This window comes from Perca flavescens, chromosome 23 (assembly GCF_004354835.1).
Source record: "Perca flavescens isolate YP-PL-M2 chromosome 23, PFLA_1.0, whole genome shotgun sequence".
Taxonomy (NCBI): domain Eukaryota; kingdom Metazoa; phylum Chordata; class Actinopteri; order Perciformes; family Percidae; genus Perca; species Perca flavescens.
Window position 1 is genome coordinate 11,225,581 of NC_041353.1, and position 16,335 is coordinate 11,241,915.

The following is a 16,335-nucleotide window of genomic DNA, read 5'->3' on the forward strand; positions in this document are numbered from 1 at the left end:
ATTGGAGGGAATGATCATTTTTGTATCATTATTCTCATTTTCATTGAAAAATATTAAAATACAATAAAATAAAATGATTATAGTGTGATTTTTGCGAGTATCTGTACCAAACAAAGAATTTTTCTTTAGTCTGCAGGATCTGATTTGTAGGATGGGACGTCTCTGCAGCACGACAACACTTCATTCCGAATGGTTGGACACATATTTTGCCTTTAACAAATAATATGCGATTTCGATAAAATTGTGATTAATTGTGCAGCCCTAGTCCACACCTGGTGCTCTGCAAGTGTGTGAGTAAATTGGAACGTGTGTGCACGTAAATTATACAGCTGGATTAAGGTGAAAAGTGGGCCAAGAACATTGGCTGTCCTTTCTGAGCCGTGACTCCTCACGACCCATCAGCATTCATCTATTCCCTGTAGAGAGAAAATCAATGCCAGGCAACATTTTTGTCCTCTGTTCAAGCCCCCCCCTTTTTAATTCAAGTGTGGAAGTGGGGCTTCCATAATCATGAGCGTAGGTGGCTGGAGGTGCACGGTTTTATAGGCCACTGTGCCAAAGCCGCAGCTTCTCTGGAACTAGGCCAGTGGAATTGATTGTAAAAGCAGAAAGTAAGATAAATTAAGGAGGTAAGGGAAAAGGGAATTGGAGTTGTACTTGGTGCTAAAAAATAATACTTGACCATGTGCTGGTGATAGTGAAGTAGTCATGCCACTAGAGATACCTCAGGAGTAACCTCAGGAGAATATTTGGACAAAAAAATGACGCCCATTAGTCACTTTTTCAAAAAAGCTGTATATGCAGTATATGGAACAAAATGGATGGATGTTCATAATGGAACAAAAAGGTACTATCCATGGCATGTGGCCAAGCCAAAATTAAAGTTGTAATTTTTCATGGCATTTGGTCTACACCTCATAAAATGATGATGATGCAAATGTCCGAAATCTCAGAAATGTACTGCTCACTATTGAGTGACCATTATATAGGGAGTAGTGAATGAGTGGACAAAGGAAAGATTTCTGACACAGCCATGTACTAAATAGTACATTTAAATATTCAAATTCTAAAAAAAAAACCTTTATGTAGGCTGCATGCTAACAATAAGATTTCCCGGATTGAGTCCATGAAATTTAAATGTACTGTCACTATAGACTTAACTATTTCGCATTTTAAGATTGAATATTAGATTTTTTTCCTCATTCAAATAGTAGATGGAATTTTGAATGAAAGGTATCAGCCCTGTTGCTCATTTTTGCATATTATAGTTAGATTGTAAAAGTAGCAAATTAGGGCCCCAGCAAAGTAGCATAACTTTGCATAAATTCCTCTAGATGCAACAATGTTGTATCTGCAGCAGCGAGCTGAGATAGGGCAACATCTGTCTGGCATTTTAACATATCATCAGCCTACACACAGCTGGGATTTATGTATTGTTTGGCAAAGTCAGAGAATAGCAGTCAATCCGTTTTTTAATCAAGCGTCACATTTATCACCGTGGATGCAGGCGACTCAGGGAGGCCACCCTAATTACCCATCCACAGTCAGACACTGTAATCAACTGCCGAGACCATACTAGATGCAGAATTTGGACAGACTGATTGGCTGCTCATTTGTTTTGTTTTTTGTAACATGCTGGAGGTTGTTTTCTGGTCCCACTGGTGGGATGGATGGATGGAGGGTGAAAAAGTTGGCCACTGTTTCTCTGATAAGCGCTGGATGTGTGGTAAGGCCAATGATTTTAGAAACCCTATAAAAGTCTCCACATCCAGTGCTCCTGGATATTGGCTAATTTAAATGTGTTTCTCACTGTGAATGCTGCTGGGCACAGTACCATACTGGTTTTTATTTAAATACCTATGCATTTCACATTAGGGGCTCTACTGTATCCAAATGTATAAGGGAGAAGCAAACCTTTTTCAAAAGACCTTCCTGGTGGTCTCTGGGGTGTTCATGGAGGTGTGAAACTTTTATTTGGTGTTGAACTGAACTGAACTGAACTGTACACTTTCTTTTTTTTTTAAGTATTTTTCAGTTTGATTGCATTCACAAATATTGCTTTATTTATAGCACACATACTCTGTCTTGCAGGTCTGCTTGGAAACTTGCTTCAACAAGCTACTCTTCTGCAATGACTTAAACAGTTAAAAAAAGACTTCTTGTGCATCTGCAGTTAAACATTACGTTTTCATATTCGTCGCATAAAAACTCAATTAATTCCATAGCTTTTTTTGAGGCGTGAGTTCTGACCCACAGCTCTCACAAATCCCTCTTTTCTTTCACTGCGTTTGATATATTTATGCCCTGGGGAGAGTAGACCTTTAGTTTTATTGGCCATTGATTTCCCATAGCCTTCCCCCTGGTGTGGGCAGAGGATTCATCACAGCCTTTTATTGACACCATCACTCAGGGGACGCTGTGGTGGGCTTGGCCTCCTTTTTAGCTGAGGTGCTAGCATTATGTGCAACTAGCTAATAGGAACTAGCTAATGGGAAGTGATCAATCAATCAGTTAGATGGAAGAAAAGACTGTGCAATCAATCTGCTGAAAAATAGATGAAGGAGATGCACTCTCGATGATTGGTTAGAAATGTAGTGTATTAAGTAATGTCTCTGTAGAATATAATGTAATGACAGTGGACTTGTTTCCACACGTGTAATGTATTAAACCAAGTTTAATATCACTTGATCGGACACAATATTTAACTGCTCATCATTAAAGGCATAGTTTTCTTACTGAGAGTCAGATGAAAAGATGGATACCACTCTCATGTCTCTGTCTGTTAAGAGCTGGAGCCAGGAATGCTAACTTTTTGTTTGTCCATTTCTGTTTATGTACGGAATAATCAAATGGAATAATGTGTGAATTAGTGAGCTTGGAGTTTTTGTTAGGCTTATTTGTGAACTTTGGACAGAGCTTGGGTAGCTCAGTCTTTTTAAGCAAATTCTTACCTATTTAGCTAATCACCTCCCTGCTCTATCGCTTTATATGTAATGGACAGACATGAGAGTGGTAGCAATATTCTCATCTAATTTTTGTCCAGAAAGCAAATAATTGTATTTCTAACAACATTTCTAACAATTAGTTAGATTGCTATATAAGATATATCATTGTACAACACGTGTACACATGTTGCTTTGCATATTTAGGTTAGGTATTAGGTTTGGGATCGGTCATCAGTGGCTATATAACAAAATCAATTTGCAACTCAGACTTGAACCAATCAACAGATTGCAGAGTGCTTTCCTTTGCTTTTCTCGTACCTGAGAAGATAAACATGCAAATGGCTCTGTTGTCTTTGAGTTTTTGCTTTCTGATTTTAAAACTGAAAAAGATTTGGTGGCCATTCTGGCAATGTTGTCCAATTTCAAGTGTCCACATAAGTAGAACCGTGCCTAATTTCTAGATCTAGAGTATCTATTTGAAGCGGTCATGATATTTGGAAGTTCAGAGTTCTGAGTCAACAAATAAATTTAAAATGCAGCGCTGTGCGTCACCACTCTCCATTTACCATGGCACTCAGCTCTCAGCCAATGCTTTTCAAAGTAATATCCTGAAACAGAGCTTGTGGGTGAGACAATATTATGGAGCATAAAATGGGCATTCATTTTATTTATTTATCAATCAGTATATATTTTTTAAGCCATGGTCTATTTAATTCACGTTACACTAAGTACAATGAGTTGACCCTGGCCTATTTCAGAGTTAGTTGTTCTGCTAATCAGGAAACCGGCTTCACAGGGGGACATGAAAGCGAGTCCTTGGCCTGACCGAGGACAGACAGCCGACTTCCTGAAGCTTAGCTCAGACTGTTTCAGTCTCTTTGAAGCCGAGAGCCCCCGGAAGAAATCTGTTTCTCCTGATTGGCTGCTTGGACAGACTGAGAATGTAGAGGACACTTTATCTTAATCAGGTATGAGTTGACTGTTGGGCTCGTCTTGATGATGATGCCAAAACAGCTGGACTTCAGTGATGAAGAGTAACTCTCCAGAAGTGTGTTCTTTTGATCTCGCCAATTAAATTCTCAAACATTTATTACTTAGTTGGTTAAATGCTGCCTTTGGATCTGTGAGCAACACATAAAATAACCTTTTCAGTGTTAGCTGCATCTCTTAAGAAATAAATACACTGTGTCAAATAGACTGCTTTGTGTAGTTTGCTATGCTTTCATGCTAGTATCTGCATGAAGAGTTAAAAATAAGTCATTTAACTTGCATTTTTCTTCCATCACACTTCTGGCTGGTTATTTTGCACTCTTGGGAAAATGCTGGGAGCTGCAGGATGGGCTATTTTTAATCAATGAAAAGATAAATCCAGTGAACTGAGTAGGAGAGATAAAATGTAGGTTATTGCCTTGAATACAAAGTAAGTTGCATCTTCTGTGTCTCAGATTTATTTTCACTAATATATATATATATATATATATATATATATATATATATATATATATATATATATATATATATAAATAAATGTATAAAAAAGATAAAAATATTGGCAGTTTCTTCCCTATTTTTTCCATATCATCAGTGCCCAGCTATGTTGAACACCATCCAGCAGCAGTTTATTACTGTCCACACATTACAATTGATGGAAAGAAACAAATAATTGCATCTGAGTTGGGCATAAAATCTGTCAAATTAATGTCAAATTTCGTCTTCGGCAGCAGAAAAGAGAAGAGCCTCTGCAAGGCTGAGCATAAATCTTTCACAACTAGGCCACTGGCAGTATGAGTTTTATGAATGCTATCTGGACATTTATGCATTTTTCCTCTCCTTCCATATTCGTGCCAGTTTGGCGTGGGAAAGCAGCAGTGCCACTTCTGGTCGGCTTATTGTTCTGCCAGTGGTGCCGCTGACGTACGATGTTTGAACACACCCTTAATGCTCACTTCCTGACCCTTTCAGCCTACAGATATACAAACTAAACAGATACACAGAGTTGATAAAAAAAGGAAATATTTGATTAATGTGTTTATGTATTATGTGTCTGCAGCATCACATTTAGTGAGGAGAAGACATTTTTAAGGTAGGAAGAATATTGATGAGGACATGAACTCATAAAGCCAGAGCTCATTTTACTCTTCCATCTTCATCACTATCTCCTCATTGCCTGCCACCATGCTGTGGCCATACATTGGCAGGATTATAGCAGCTGATGATCAGCCAATGAATGAATCACTCAGGCCCAGCCAGCGAGCGTAACGGCTTTACTCATGATCGTTCAACCTTGCACTGTGATGGATGGGTAGGGACTTCCAGGATAAAAAAAAAGAAAAAGAATAGATTGCCATCTCCACGTGTTCAGTTGCCTCATGCGGTGCAGTACAATAAGCTCCCCCAGTGCAGTGACCATTGAGCTGAAATTTATGGGATTTTTATCCTCAACCAGCTGTGGCGTTCACTGGGAACAAAGCCATGAACAGTGTTTTCCTTCCAACTCCAACACCACATGGAATTACATATAGATTACATATTGTGTCATTCTACATGTGCAGAGTGTGTGTGTGTGGAGCCTTTTAGGCACATACACACCACCTTTAAATCAGATTACTCGTTGACCCCCGACCCCCAGTGCATGTTGCAGAAACTCTATGCACTCTATGATCACTTTCTAATCCTGTTAGAGTTGGATTAACACAGAGGTGATCTGGACCCTGACCTCCACCCACACATGCACTCTCTCCATCCCTCTTTAATACACTGCCCCTTATCCCCCTGCTATGGCTTGTGAGACAGAATCTAAATGATGATGAGGAAATCAATAATTGGTAGTGGATGCGATGAGAGCCTCCCTTCTTTCTGATGTAAATTGTTTTAAGAAGTCAGAAAAAACTTGATGTCTAAAATCAATGTCAGTAAATTATCAAACATTTTGTTATTGACTTAATAATTGACTAACAGATTAGCAGGGTTAAACGAGAGGGAATCTACTGATGGATAGCTTTAAATGACGTATTCTCCGTTATGTTGCTGAATTAGTCTCCTTCTGCATCTTTTTTGGTTTAGAAAATGTCAAAATAGTCAAAGAATGTCCATCACAATTTTCTAAAGCCCAAAGTGAAATCGTCAAATGCCTTATTTTAACACTCCAAACATTAAATATATTCACTTTGCAATGATTTAAGACATAGAAAACTGGCAAATCCTCACATTGAGAAGCTGTAACCAAAGAGTGTTGGATGTTCACGCTTGAAATTGAGTTCACTTGATTCATTGTTGTCTTACTATTTTTGCAGTACATTGTATTGATAGTAACAGTAAAACCAACATTGGGGGATAGAGAGAGAGAGAGAGAGAGAGAGAGAGAGACTGATCAAACCCCTTGAATTGACTGAGGGATGATATGCAACAAAAGATTCCCTGGAATCAAACTGAGGATGTTGCCGTTAAGGTGTATGGCCTTTTAACCTCAACACGTTGTCCACAGTGCCACTGTGATATGGATTTGTTTTGTCTCTTCAGTACGGAGGATTTCTCCTCTCACAGTGTTAATCATCTGCGTTCCTCCTACTCCCACACAAAGCTTGCAGCATCAGTGGTGTGTTTACTTCAGCGGTGCGCCAGCCCAAGTCTAGCATTGTGTAAATAGGCCTGTCTGCAGCAGCTCTCTGTCGGTGTGATTAATTAGCACTCAGATAGCTTAGTAAGGAGATAGAAATTTAAGAGATCTTGGACAGACAAGGGACACTCAAAAGGGCTGGGTACCACAGCAGACCAAATGAGTTACATTATTAAGGAAGACTAGACAGATAAAAAGGATAAAGGAGCAGAAAGGAAGAAATTAATGGTTATGTTAATAAGATGTATGGATGAAATGATATAACCTTTATAAATACTAGAAATCAAGATAAAAGAATGGTGGTGGGGAAGTTGGTGGCTAGAAAGAAAGACATAATTGTAGCAAACGGAAAAGGAAAAAAGGGAAAATGAACAAAGAGGTGATGATCCATTAAATATTGCCCAGCCCAGTATCCGTTAACAGCACTGGTTTCATGATGATTGGCTAATCCATCTCATTACAGCCGTCAGGGAGCAGGAGGATGCACTCTGCTACAAATGGTTGTATTTCAGCCAGTCCTGATTGCGTTAAGTGAAGGCAGTTTATACTGCAGATGTTTATTAGAGCGGAGGAGGCCGGCCATTGCACATGCTGCAGACAGGCAGGCAGGACGAGAGCCCAAATATTTTAAACAGACTCAAGTGCCGTGTTTTGCAACGCAGTTAATATTGCTGTTCCTTTAATAGAGCACACACAAACATTTAAACTAAAGGTAGTTTTATTGAGTCAGAGATTGGGAGAGAATAATCTACTGTAGTGCAGTGCTGTGTGTGTTTGTACATATCTGAAATCTGTAAACTGAACTTTACAAGGCTGCAATTACAAAAACAACTCTTTTCACAGGATGCAAATTAAATTTCTATAGTAAATATTGATATTGGTTAGGAATAGTTGTTTGGAATAGCCTATATAGCTTACATTACTATGTGCTCATGTGTGTAAATAGGTCTGCTTGTAATTTGGGACTTAAACTCACATAACCTGTGTACAGCTTTGTGAATGTACACTTGTTTAATTTGTAAGATTTAAACGTTGAAAGAAACGTAGCAATCCGATAAACAACGGCAGTAAAGAAGAATACTAGCAATCAATCAAAAATGCGCAATTTACATTTTTGAAGAATTTTCTTTTGGTTTTGCAAGTGTTTTATGAGAAAGAAAATGCATTCAACATGTTTGTTAGACCTTAAAGCGTAACTCTCGCCAAAATGCAACCTAGGGTCTTTTTGTGAATGTACCCGAGTCAAACTTTTGTTTAAAAGCATATTTAGGACGGAATCACCACTTTTAAGATTTACCGTATTTTCGTTTTTCGGTCAAATGGCCTTTAGAATGGGAGTAGTAGGGGCGCTTTTATGCTACCCTCAAAATAGCTATTTTTAAAACACTAAGAAGGCTTAACACAATATGAAACTTTGCTCGAAGTATCACCAGGTGCTCTACACACGAACAAAAGCATTGACAACATTGTTTGTGTTTTTCGTTTAGGTTTTCGTTTTAAAAATAGCTATTTTGAGGCTAGCATAAAAGTACCCCTACAACTCCCATTCTAAAGGCCATTTGACCGAAAAACGAAAATACAGTAAATCTTAAAAGTGGTGATTCCGTCCTAAATATGCTTTTTAAACGAAAGTTTGACTCGGGTACATTCACAAAAAGACCCTACGTTGCATTTTGGTGAGAGTTACGCTACATGCAATAGGATATATGCAATGCATGTTACTGTTAACAAAACTTTGTGTACAAGAAAATTCTACAGAGCACCTTTTAAAATTAAGATGATTTTCAGTAAGGAAACTCTGAAGAAGTATCCACTTACACACCTGCTGATAACCAGATTAACAGTAATTGTTGTAGGTTGAATATCCTCATCCCCTCAGTTACATGAATATATACAGAGGAGGGAAAATCTATTTATTCCATGGGCCAGCTCTTTTGATAGCTGCTGCACAAAGGGATGGAATATCTGCTGGTAGATTCAGCTCCACCTTAGCTGTATTTTTGGGAGCTGCAATGATTTCCTTTCCACCCTTACTAAATCATGGAGTCATCTTTAAAAAAACAACCTCTTCCTCTTTTTGTCCACATTTCTTCCTTTGGGACTGAAGTGGTATAATAATGAATATTGGCTTTTAATTCACCTAATCAGTGTACAGATCAGTCAGTTCCTTATATTTTGCACATTGTAATGTATATTTGCCTACAGTCCCTACAAGAGGCCAAGTGGGAGTCTGTAGGCAGCCACAGCACATGAAAAAAGCAAATCACTGGTGGTGAGATCACTGTTGTTGAGGAGGTGGTGGAGTGCTTCATTTGCATATTGAAAAGACACATACCCAAACACTGAGAGACAGCCAATTTTCTCTTCACTAAAAGAAGTGGTCAGGTGAAAGAAGACCTCACCCCATTACAAACGGACCTAAAAAAAAATTCTCCTTTCAGCTTTTGATGGAAATCCCTCCGATTTTACCTCCCCCCAAAAAAAAAAAAGAAGACGAAAATTGAAAAGACCAAGCCCGTCCTGTACTTTGAGGATTGTGAATAGAGTGCCTGCCTGCCTGCCTGCCTGCCTGCCCCACATACGGTGGCTGAATACAAAAGACCCCCCTCTGTAAGAGCAATCACTACGGGAGACCACTCTATCTGCACCGCTGCAGCGGCAGGTCTCAATGAAGCCGTCAGAGCAGCCTTTGCTGTCACATGCACGCACGCACAAACACACACACACACACACACACACACACACACACACACACACAGACACCTTGCATGTAGCTATTTATTCCAAACACACACATACACACACACACAACCAGTACTTTCAACCAATTCCCAAACCCTCATGGCCAATGCTTTCATTTTATCCTCCAGTGCCGGGCAGGGAGGGGAGATGAGCGGTTGGCGCTGATTTGAATATTTAAATTATTTGTCTCCAGAGAGTATTGAGATCCAAGGCATGCCAGGGGACTCAAGGGTGCTGGGTGGGGGTGAATCTAGCCATGTTTGGATTTGATAGTGTGCTGTTATTGCCTGAGGAGACCGTAAAGTGGAAAAAAAACATGGCCACAATTGTAGGTTTGGACATGCTATTTATTCTCTTTCAGTCTTTTATGTGAATTTTAAGGAAAGTCACATAGTCGGTTTAGTAATGTGAAAATGTCTCCAAGGACATTAATGTAAATACAGCATTAATAAAACTTTCAATGTTAATAACCATTACTTTTCAATACATGTTTATTGCTCTTATATCCTGAGTCCTCCTGTCATCTTATCATACTCCACACTGGAACTGTAAACTGTTTTATGAATAATAGCTTACTGTTCAGTACTTCAGTAAAAAAAAAAAGATTTGTAAACTGGATGATGTAATGCATTGGGTCCTTATAAATATCGGACAAGGGAGAGTTCTACTTTGGCTTGTTGCAACTCCGAGCCTGAGAAACAACCACTTTCCTTTCCCTGATGGAGAACAATCCTGGGAAATGAAGGAATTTATTATAGCTCACGCGATGACAGGACTGTTGAAGGAGAAAACAAAACATTTAAATTAGGATTAACACCTAGAGCAATTCTCGCTTTGACACCGGATTCATCTGCTTTTTTTCCACCTCATTGTCAATCTTTCAGTTTTACCTTTCCTGCTCTCATGCTGGGTACAGGCTGGCAGCTCGATTTCTCCCTCCCTCTTCTTTATGCACTCAGCACTAAGTTACAATCTCCAGACAAAGGAAGTCCTCGGCTGGCCCCCTGTCGTTGTCCTTTTCCCTCTCTGGTGCGCCATGCACAAGCACAGAAACAGCACTGATTGTAATCAAGCCCTGAGAAAGAAGATTGCCATTAGTCCAGTGTGATCAAATCTTGGAAATCCATTATCAAATAACCATAGGTTCTCATATTGCAACCTGCAAAAACAATTTGTGGCCTGGCACAAAAATCAGCATGTGTTGTGGTTGTCCTCAGAGGACAGAATGCATGGTTTCCCTTTTTATTATAGGTTTCTTTTATAATTATGTTTACATTGACTATAAAGATGATTTGAAATAAGATTTTCTTTGTTTGCTCGAGTACATGAGTCAGCTTGGTACTCGTTGGGTGGGATTGTCTACAGCTGAGTAGTCAAAAGCCCTTTTTCAAAAGCTACCAGCTGCCTTTGCACCAAGTTACTATTATCTCGCATCACAATTCAGATTTTTAAATGTTTTTTATTTATAATACTAATCTTGTGGGGGATTCTCCCATTCGACTCTGAGTTGTTGTGACTGCTATTCATCACTCTTAATCCCTGTGGTGAACCTCATTTGTTGCAGGCTGTGACTGTACACGATTGCAGCTCATGTCCCCAGTAATGATCCACTAATTATGAGAATCCACAGCAGCCTCAGAGGTGTGAAACAACCTGTGTGAGAGAGAGAGAGAGAGAGAGAGAGAGAGAGAGAGAGAGAGAGTGTGTGTGTGTGTGTGTGTGTGTGTGTGTGAGAGAGAGAGAGAGCAAAAATGCACACACGTCTGTGTATTTCATCATTACATTTGGCGTCCTCATTGCATTTGTCTATTAAATTTCACTTGTGATTTCATTGTCAGAAATGGGGAAAACATATTATTCCATACAGGCACATGTTGTAATGTGTGTGTCCAAAAAAACTCCATATAAATAAATGATTTATTCATACTCGCATGTGAAATTGCTATAATACAATGTTTTTTATTGATTTTAAAGCTGCCATATATATTTTATATAGAACTTAGTTGCAGTAAGTTGCTCTTATTTTATTTTGTTATAAATATATATTAACAATCATTTACATGACTACTTCACTCAGAATGACATAAGAGCCAACTCTGCAAGTCCCATCAAAGATTTATAACGACTTTCCGTTAATTGTTTTGGCTTTATGGCCCACAACTTTACGGTTATAAAAACGATCCAAAATAATAAAATTAATAAATGTAACCATTTAATATGTATCATATTAAAAAATATTGTTTGATGAACTCTTTGCAATTTTTTTTTCTTCTGCTCCTTAAGCCGAGCCATCAAGACCAACCAGGACCTTCTTCCTGAGACGCCGTGGACCAACATCCTGTATGACGACTTCTGGGGCACCCTGCTCACTCACAGTGGCAGCCACAAGTCCTACCGTCCACTCTGCACCCTCTCCTTCCGCCTCAACTACACCCTGCATGCCCTGCGTCCCTGGGGCTACCACCTGCTGAACGTGGTGCTGCATGGGCTTGTCACCGCCCTCTTCACGGCCTTCAGTCGCCCGCTTCTGGGTGGAGGACTGTGGAGCTTGCTGGCTGGCCTTCTTTTTGCTTCTCATCCCGTTCACACTGAAGCCGTGGCTGGTGTGGTTGGGAGGGCGGACGTTGGTGCTGCGTTGTTTTTTTTGCTGTCTCTTCTCTGTTATATGAGACACTGTGGACTTCGTAGGGACCCACGTGGGACTTGTCAGCCCGGGCGATGTGGTGGCAGCTCAGTCACCCGGTGCTGGGGCTGGATGCTGGGCTGCCTGTGGTGTGCAGCAGCCAGTATGCTGTGGAAGGAGCAGGGGGTGACGGTGCTGGCCGTGTCGGCTGTCTACGACCTTTTTGTGTTCCAGAGACTCCGGTTTTCCCAGGCGCTTCTTCTCCTGCTTGGAAAGGTAAATTAATGCATGTCATAGGAGCCGGTGTGTTCACTGGCTCTTGGCGTCTACCAGTTTCCTCTTCCCTCCCTCAGAGGCATACCTCATCCAGCCAGCTGTTAATGGTTCCTGTATGGTGGATTAAGTTTTGTGTGTGCGTGCTGTTTGCTTTTCATTAGGAGTGTAATTAGGAAAGCTGTTTGCTGGTGCAAAGCGCACAGTTGGCGCATAAAAAAGCTATTCTCATTTGTCATCTGCTAAACAGGAAGAAACTATATGCACAGGGGAAGTTTTCCACTTCCTCGCAACACTGCCACCAACTTCAGTTTGCTGCAGTAAATAGATACACATTAATGCAAGGAGATTTAGATTAGGATCTCAGCCTCATTATGTGTGTTTGTGTTTGTTTTGGGGAAAAAGAGCCATTGCACAGGAAAAGCTATTTTCGGGGTGAGTTGTTTTTTTTAAATTGAAGGTGACAAAAGGTATGTGCAGAAAAACAGGAACACGTCCTACTCTGGTAAATGATTTGTTCCACTTCTCGAGCAAGCTGTCCAAACATACACAAATGTACAAACTAGTGCTGTCAAACGATTAAAATATTTAATTGCGATTAATCGCATTAATGTCATAGTTAACTTGCAATTAATCGCACATTTTTATCTTTTCTAAATGTCCCTTGATTTAATTTTGTCCCATTATTTTTTCTCATTTTAATGCTTTTATCAACATGGAAAAGTGGATCGTCTTGCTTTGTGCTTTTGTTGCCTGGCTTTGAAGAGGGGGCGGAGAATTCACATCAGCTGTGTGCTTGGCCATCAAGTGTTTTTCAGACTGGATGTGCTGCGATGATAGCTCAGTTCACAACGACAAAACACACAGATCACTTTGGACTTTTTAAAAGTAAACTTACCATTCAGAATCTTATTGGCATCCATTTTGGGGTCATCAAGCTAAAAACGTCAAAAAACTAAACTATAGCCAGTCTAAACAGATGGTGCTCTTTAAAAGCGTCCACAGTGTCTACAGATCTTAGGTCCAACCGGAGAGAGTTCCAAAGTTTATGAGTTAAGGATGTTATTGATGTGGGTCTGACGTGGTGAAATACAACAATTTGACTACTACAAGCGTATGTTAGATATTTTGCCCTATGCATTCTTGCAGGCTCATGTCCATTCATTTATCGACATGAATCCCAACTACATTGATTATATGAAAATAATTCTAAAGTTTCAGCAGACAGGCATATTGTTTGTTTCCGTGAACTGCATAATGGTGCGTCGCTTAAAATGTTGCTGCTGCAAGGAAATATGGGGACGGCATTATCTCCTTTCCTGTTTTAAAGTTTTGTGCCGTCAGGGAGATAAAAAATTAAGCATTGAAGCACCTTTCCTTAGCAATCAGAGAATTGGACCAACTCTTATTGTGGCTGCCACTTAGATACGTTTGGTTCATTTCTCTCAGTTGGGAACCTTCCTAAGCAAAAAAAGACTATTCGACCGTAGCCCATACTTTCTCTGCAGGAAAAACTACAGGACTCCATTTTCCCCTTCAAACTCCAGTTATCTGAGAAGGACAACCTTGTCGCAGTGACTGATCTGATTAAAGGGATCAGTGTTTGACTGGAAAAGCTCCTCTCATAGGCAATCTACATTTGATTAGAGAAACTGCTCCTTAGCCAACATGATGGCCCTCATAAAATGCATAACTAGCGTAATAAAAAGTCCCCTTGGGTTTACTGAGCAAGGACAGTCTGGCTCTAAATGGTGTGTGTGTGCACGGGAATCTTTTTATAGTTGTTTTTTCTTGAGGAAACATCTATAAATACCTCTGTTTGTTGCATGGTTTTTATCCTTGTAGAATATATCACAAACGTCCTGTGAAACCTTCTGGTGTATACAAACTTCAGCGTGACTATCCTGTTTACACAGCCAGCCTCCGAATGAAAACATGTTTTACCTTCAAGTGTGTAAGGCTTTACCATACCTGTGGGGCAGCTTCTCCAGTAGTCGTTTCTGGCAGAATGATAACCCACAACTGTTATTAGAGGGCCTGCGGTGAGCGGTCCAGAGAAATCAGAGAGCAGAGAGAGAGGGAGTAATGTTTTTTCTTCTCAGTGCTCTGTAGAATTGACTTGTGTGTGTGTGTGTGTGTGTGTGTGTGTGTGTGTCACGACTGTTAGACCTTTGCACAGGTGCAAAACAACACGTCCTTTACATCTTTACATAATTTATTAAAGCTGCTAAATCATATTGGAGCATCTACGCAGCAGGAAAAAGGATGCAACTCTCTTGCAGATGATGAAGAAGACAATATATAATTATATAATCATGAGTACAAAGGAAAATGGCTTATTTTCCACTTCTAAATCATTTTATTCATTTGTTTTCCTCCTGAATATTTTTTAATCTGCCACCCTCAATGGCCAGAGGAAGAATACCAGTTCTTAACTGTGCGACTAAAGATCTTTGGCTTTTAGAGAAGCAAGATGTAAAACATGATTCAGGGCCTAACTTTTGTTTAATATGACATATTGGAAATTAAAATGAATTGCCTTGCATTGGCTGCACAGTATAGGTTTGTACTGACTGACAAACAGGTGAGTCAGTGGGGTTGAACAGGTGATAATTGTTGAATCGCCCACCCCACATAGTCTCAACCTAAAATTGTGAAATAGAAAGAAATATTGACAAGAAATCTACTGATAAAATTTCAATCCTTAAAATGCAGTATATGTCGGGATTATATTGTATCATCAGTTGTCCCCGTTCTTTTGTCTGCCCGTGTATAAACAAAGACCGTAGAGACAGAGCCTCGGAAATGAAACCACAACCTGAAAGACATCCAGCACCACTTGTTCCAGTCTGTTGCATTACAGTTTGAAAGATTTCATCACCCTCAGTGCTTGTCAGAATCCCATTTCCCTTTGTATTTATCACACAGGAGAGCTGGGATATCATCAGTTGCCTCCACCTCTCTTCCCAGACACAATAGCCCTGGGCAGCATCCCTGTGCCAGCCTGTCAGCTCCTGGTGCCAACCCTCCAGCGCCCCACCGCCACCTCCAGCACATCTGGCTCGTTTATCACTCTGGCAATGCCCTCCTCTTTTTGCCCCGGTCACAGTTATCTTGGCGGGGAGCTCGTTATGTGCCGGGGCCAGCCACGGGGGCAGTCGTTTCCTCGATTATGAGCCAGACGTCTCGGGACGCATGGGAAAACAAAAGGGAGAGGGATACCGAGAGAGAATAAGCAAAGGGAGAGGGAAACTATGCCCTCACTTCCTTTCCTTTATCTGTTCTTGGTCTTTCTCACCTACTGGACGACTTGGCGTCTGTATCACATGCTATGCGATTCAATCAAAAATGTTCCATTTCTTTCACAATAAAGCAAAAGATCACATTATCTCACCGCTGGCTCTCAGCAGCCACAAACAATAAGGCAATGCAAATCAGCTGCAGCTAGCGGAGGGGACAGATGCACTTCAGCCATCACTCCATTTCTCATCCTATTAACTCCCTAATCAGACTGAGATGAGATTGGAAATGAGAAGAGGTAGGGCGGAGGGAGAGTTAGAAAGTGATTGATGGAGACAAAGAAAGGTGCGGTGTTAGCACAGCAGCCTATTGAGAAGGCTCAATGAGTCGCACACGCTAGCATTATAAGAACATCATTGTGTCTTTGTTCTTTCCACTCTTAGTTTGTCAATGGCTAAAACAAACAGGTTGATGAAAGAGTCTCGAGGCTTTAGACGAGGTCCAGGGATATAGTTTGCTTTAAAAGCTCTAAATCAAAGGTGTGACATTTAATACAGTTCCTCCAGTAAAAAGGCTGGATTATATGTGAGGACTTTATCTCACTCTCCCTAATTCTCCATACTTCACGCCTTTGTATTTTCTTACTGAAACTTCAGTGTGTTCACCTGGAGTTAAATGAAGGATGACAGATATTGCATTTTATGTGAGGCACATGGACAATAGAAGTAACCAGCTGATGTGGTGCCAAATTTCCTTGTAGCAGAAGCATTCGGCTATGAGACTATGCCCTTCATGTTCTGCTGCATGCTCTTTATTTAGCTTGCGTTCATGGGTATACAATGCCAAAAGTACGACATGTTTAAACTTTCATCTTTCATCTTATCTTACACAAAAAA

At 40.2% G+C, this 16,335-nt stretch overlaps 1 protein-coding gene across 1 annotated transcript in view; it reads left to right on the forward strand.

The window, feature by feature from the left end:
* tmtc2a (transmembrane O-mannosyltransferase targeting cadherins 2a) overlaps positions 1 to 16,335 on the forward strand; it is a 55,299-nt gene that overhangs the window by 13,002 nt on the left and 25,962 nt on the right. Inside the window, exon 2 of the mRNA XM_028570781.1 lies at positions 11,587 to 12,202. Coding sequence (XP_028426582.1) covers positions 11,587 to 12,202 — 616 coding nt within the window. The remainder of the gene's footprint in view (positions 1 to 11,586; positions 12,203 to 16,335) is intronic.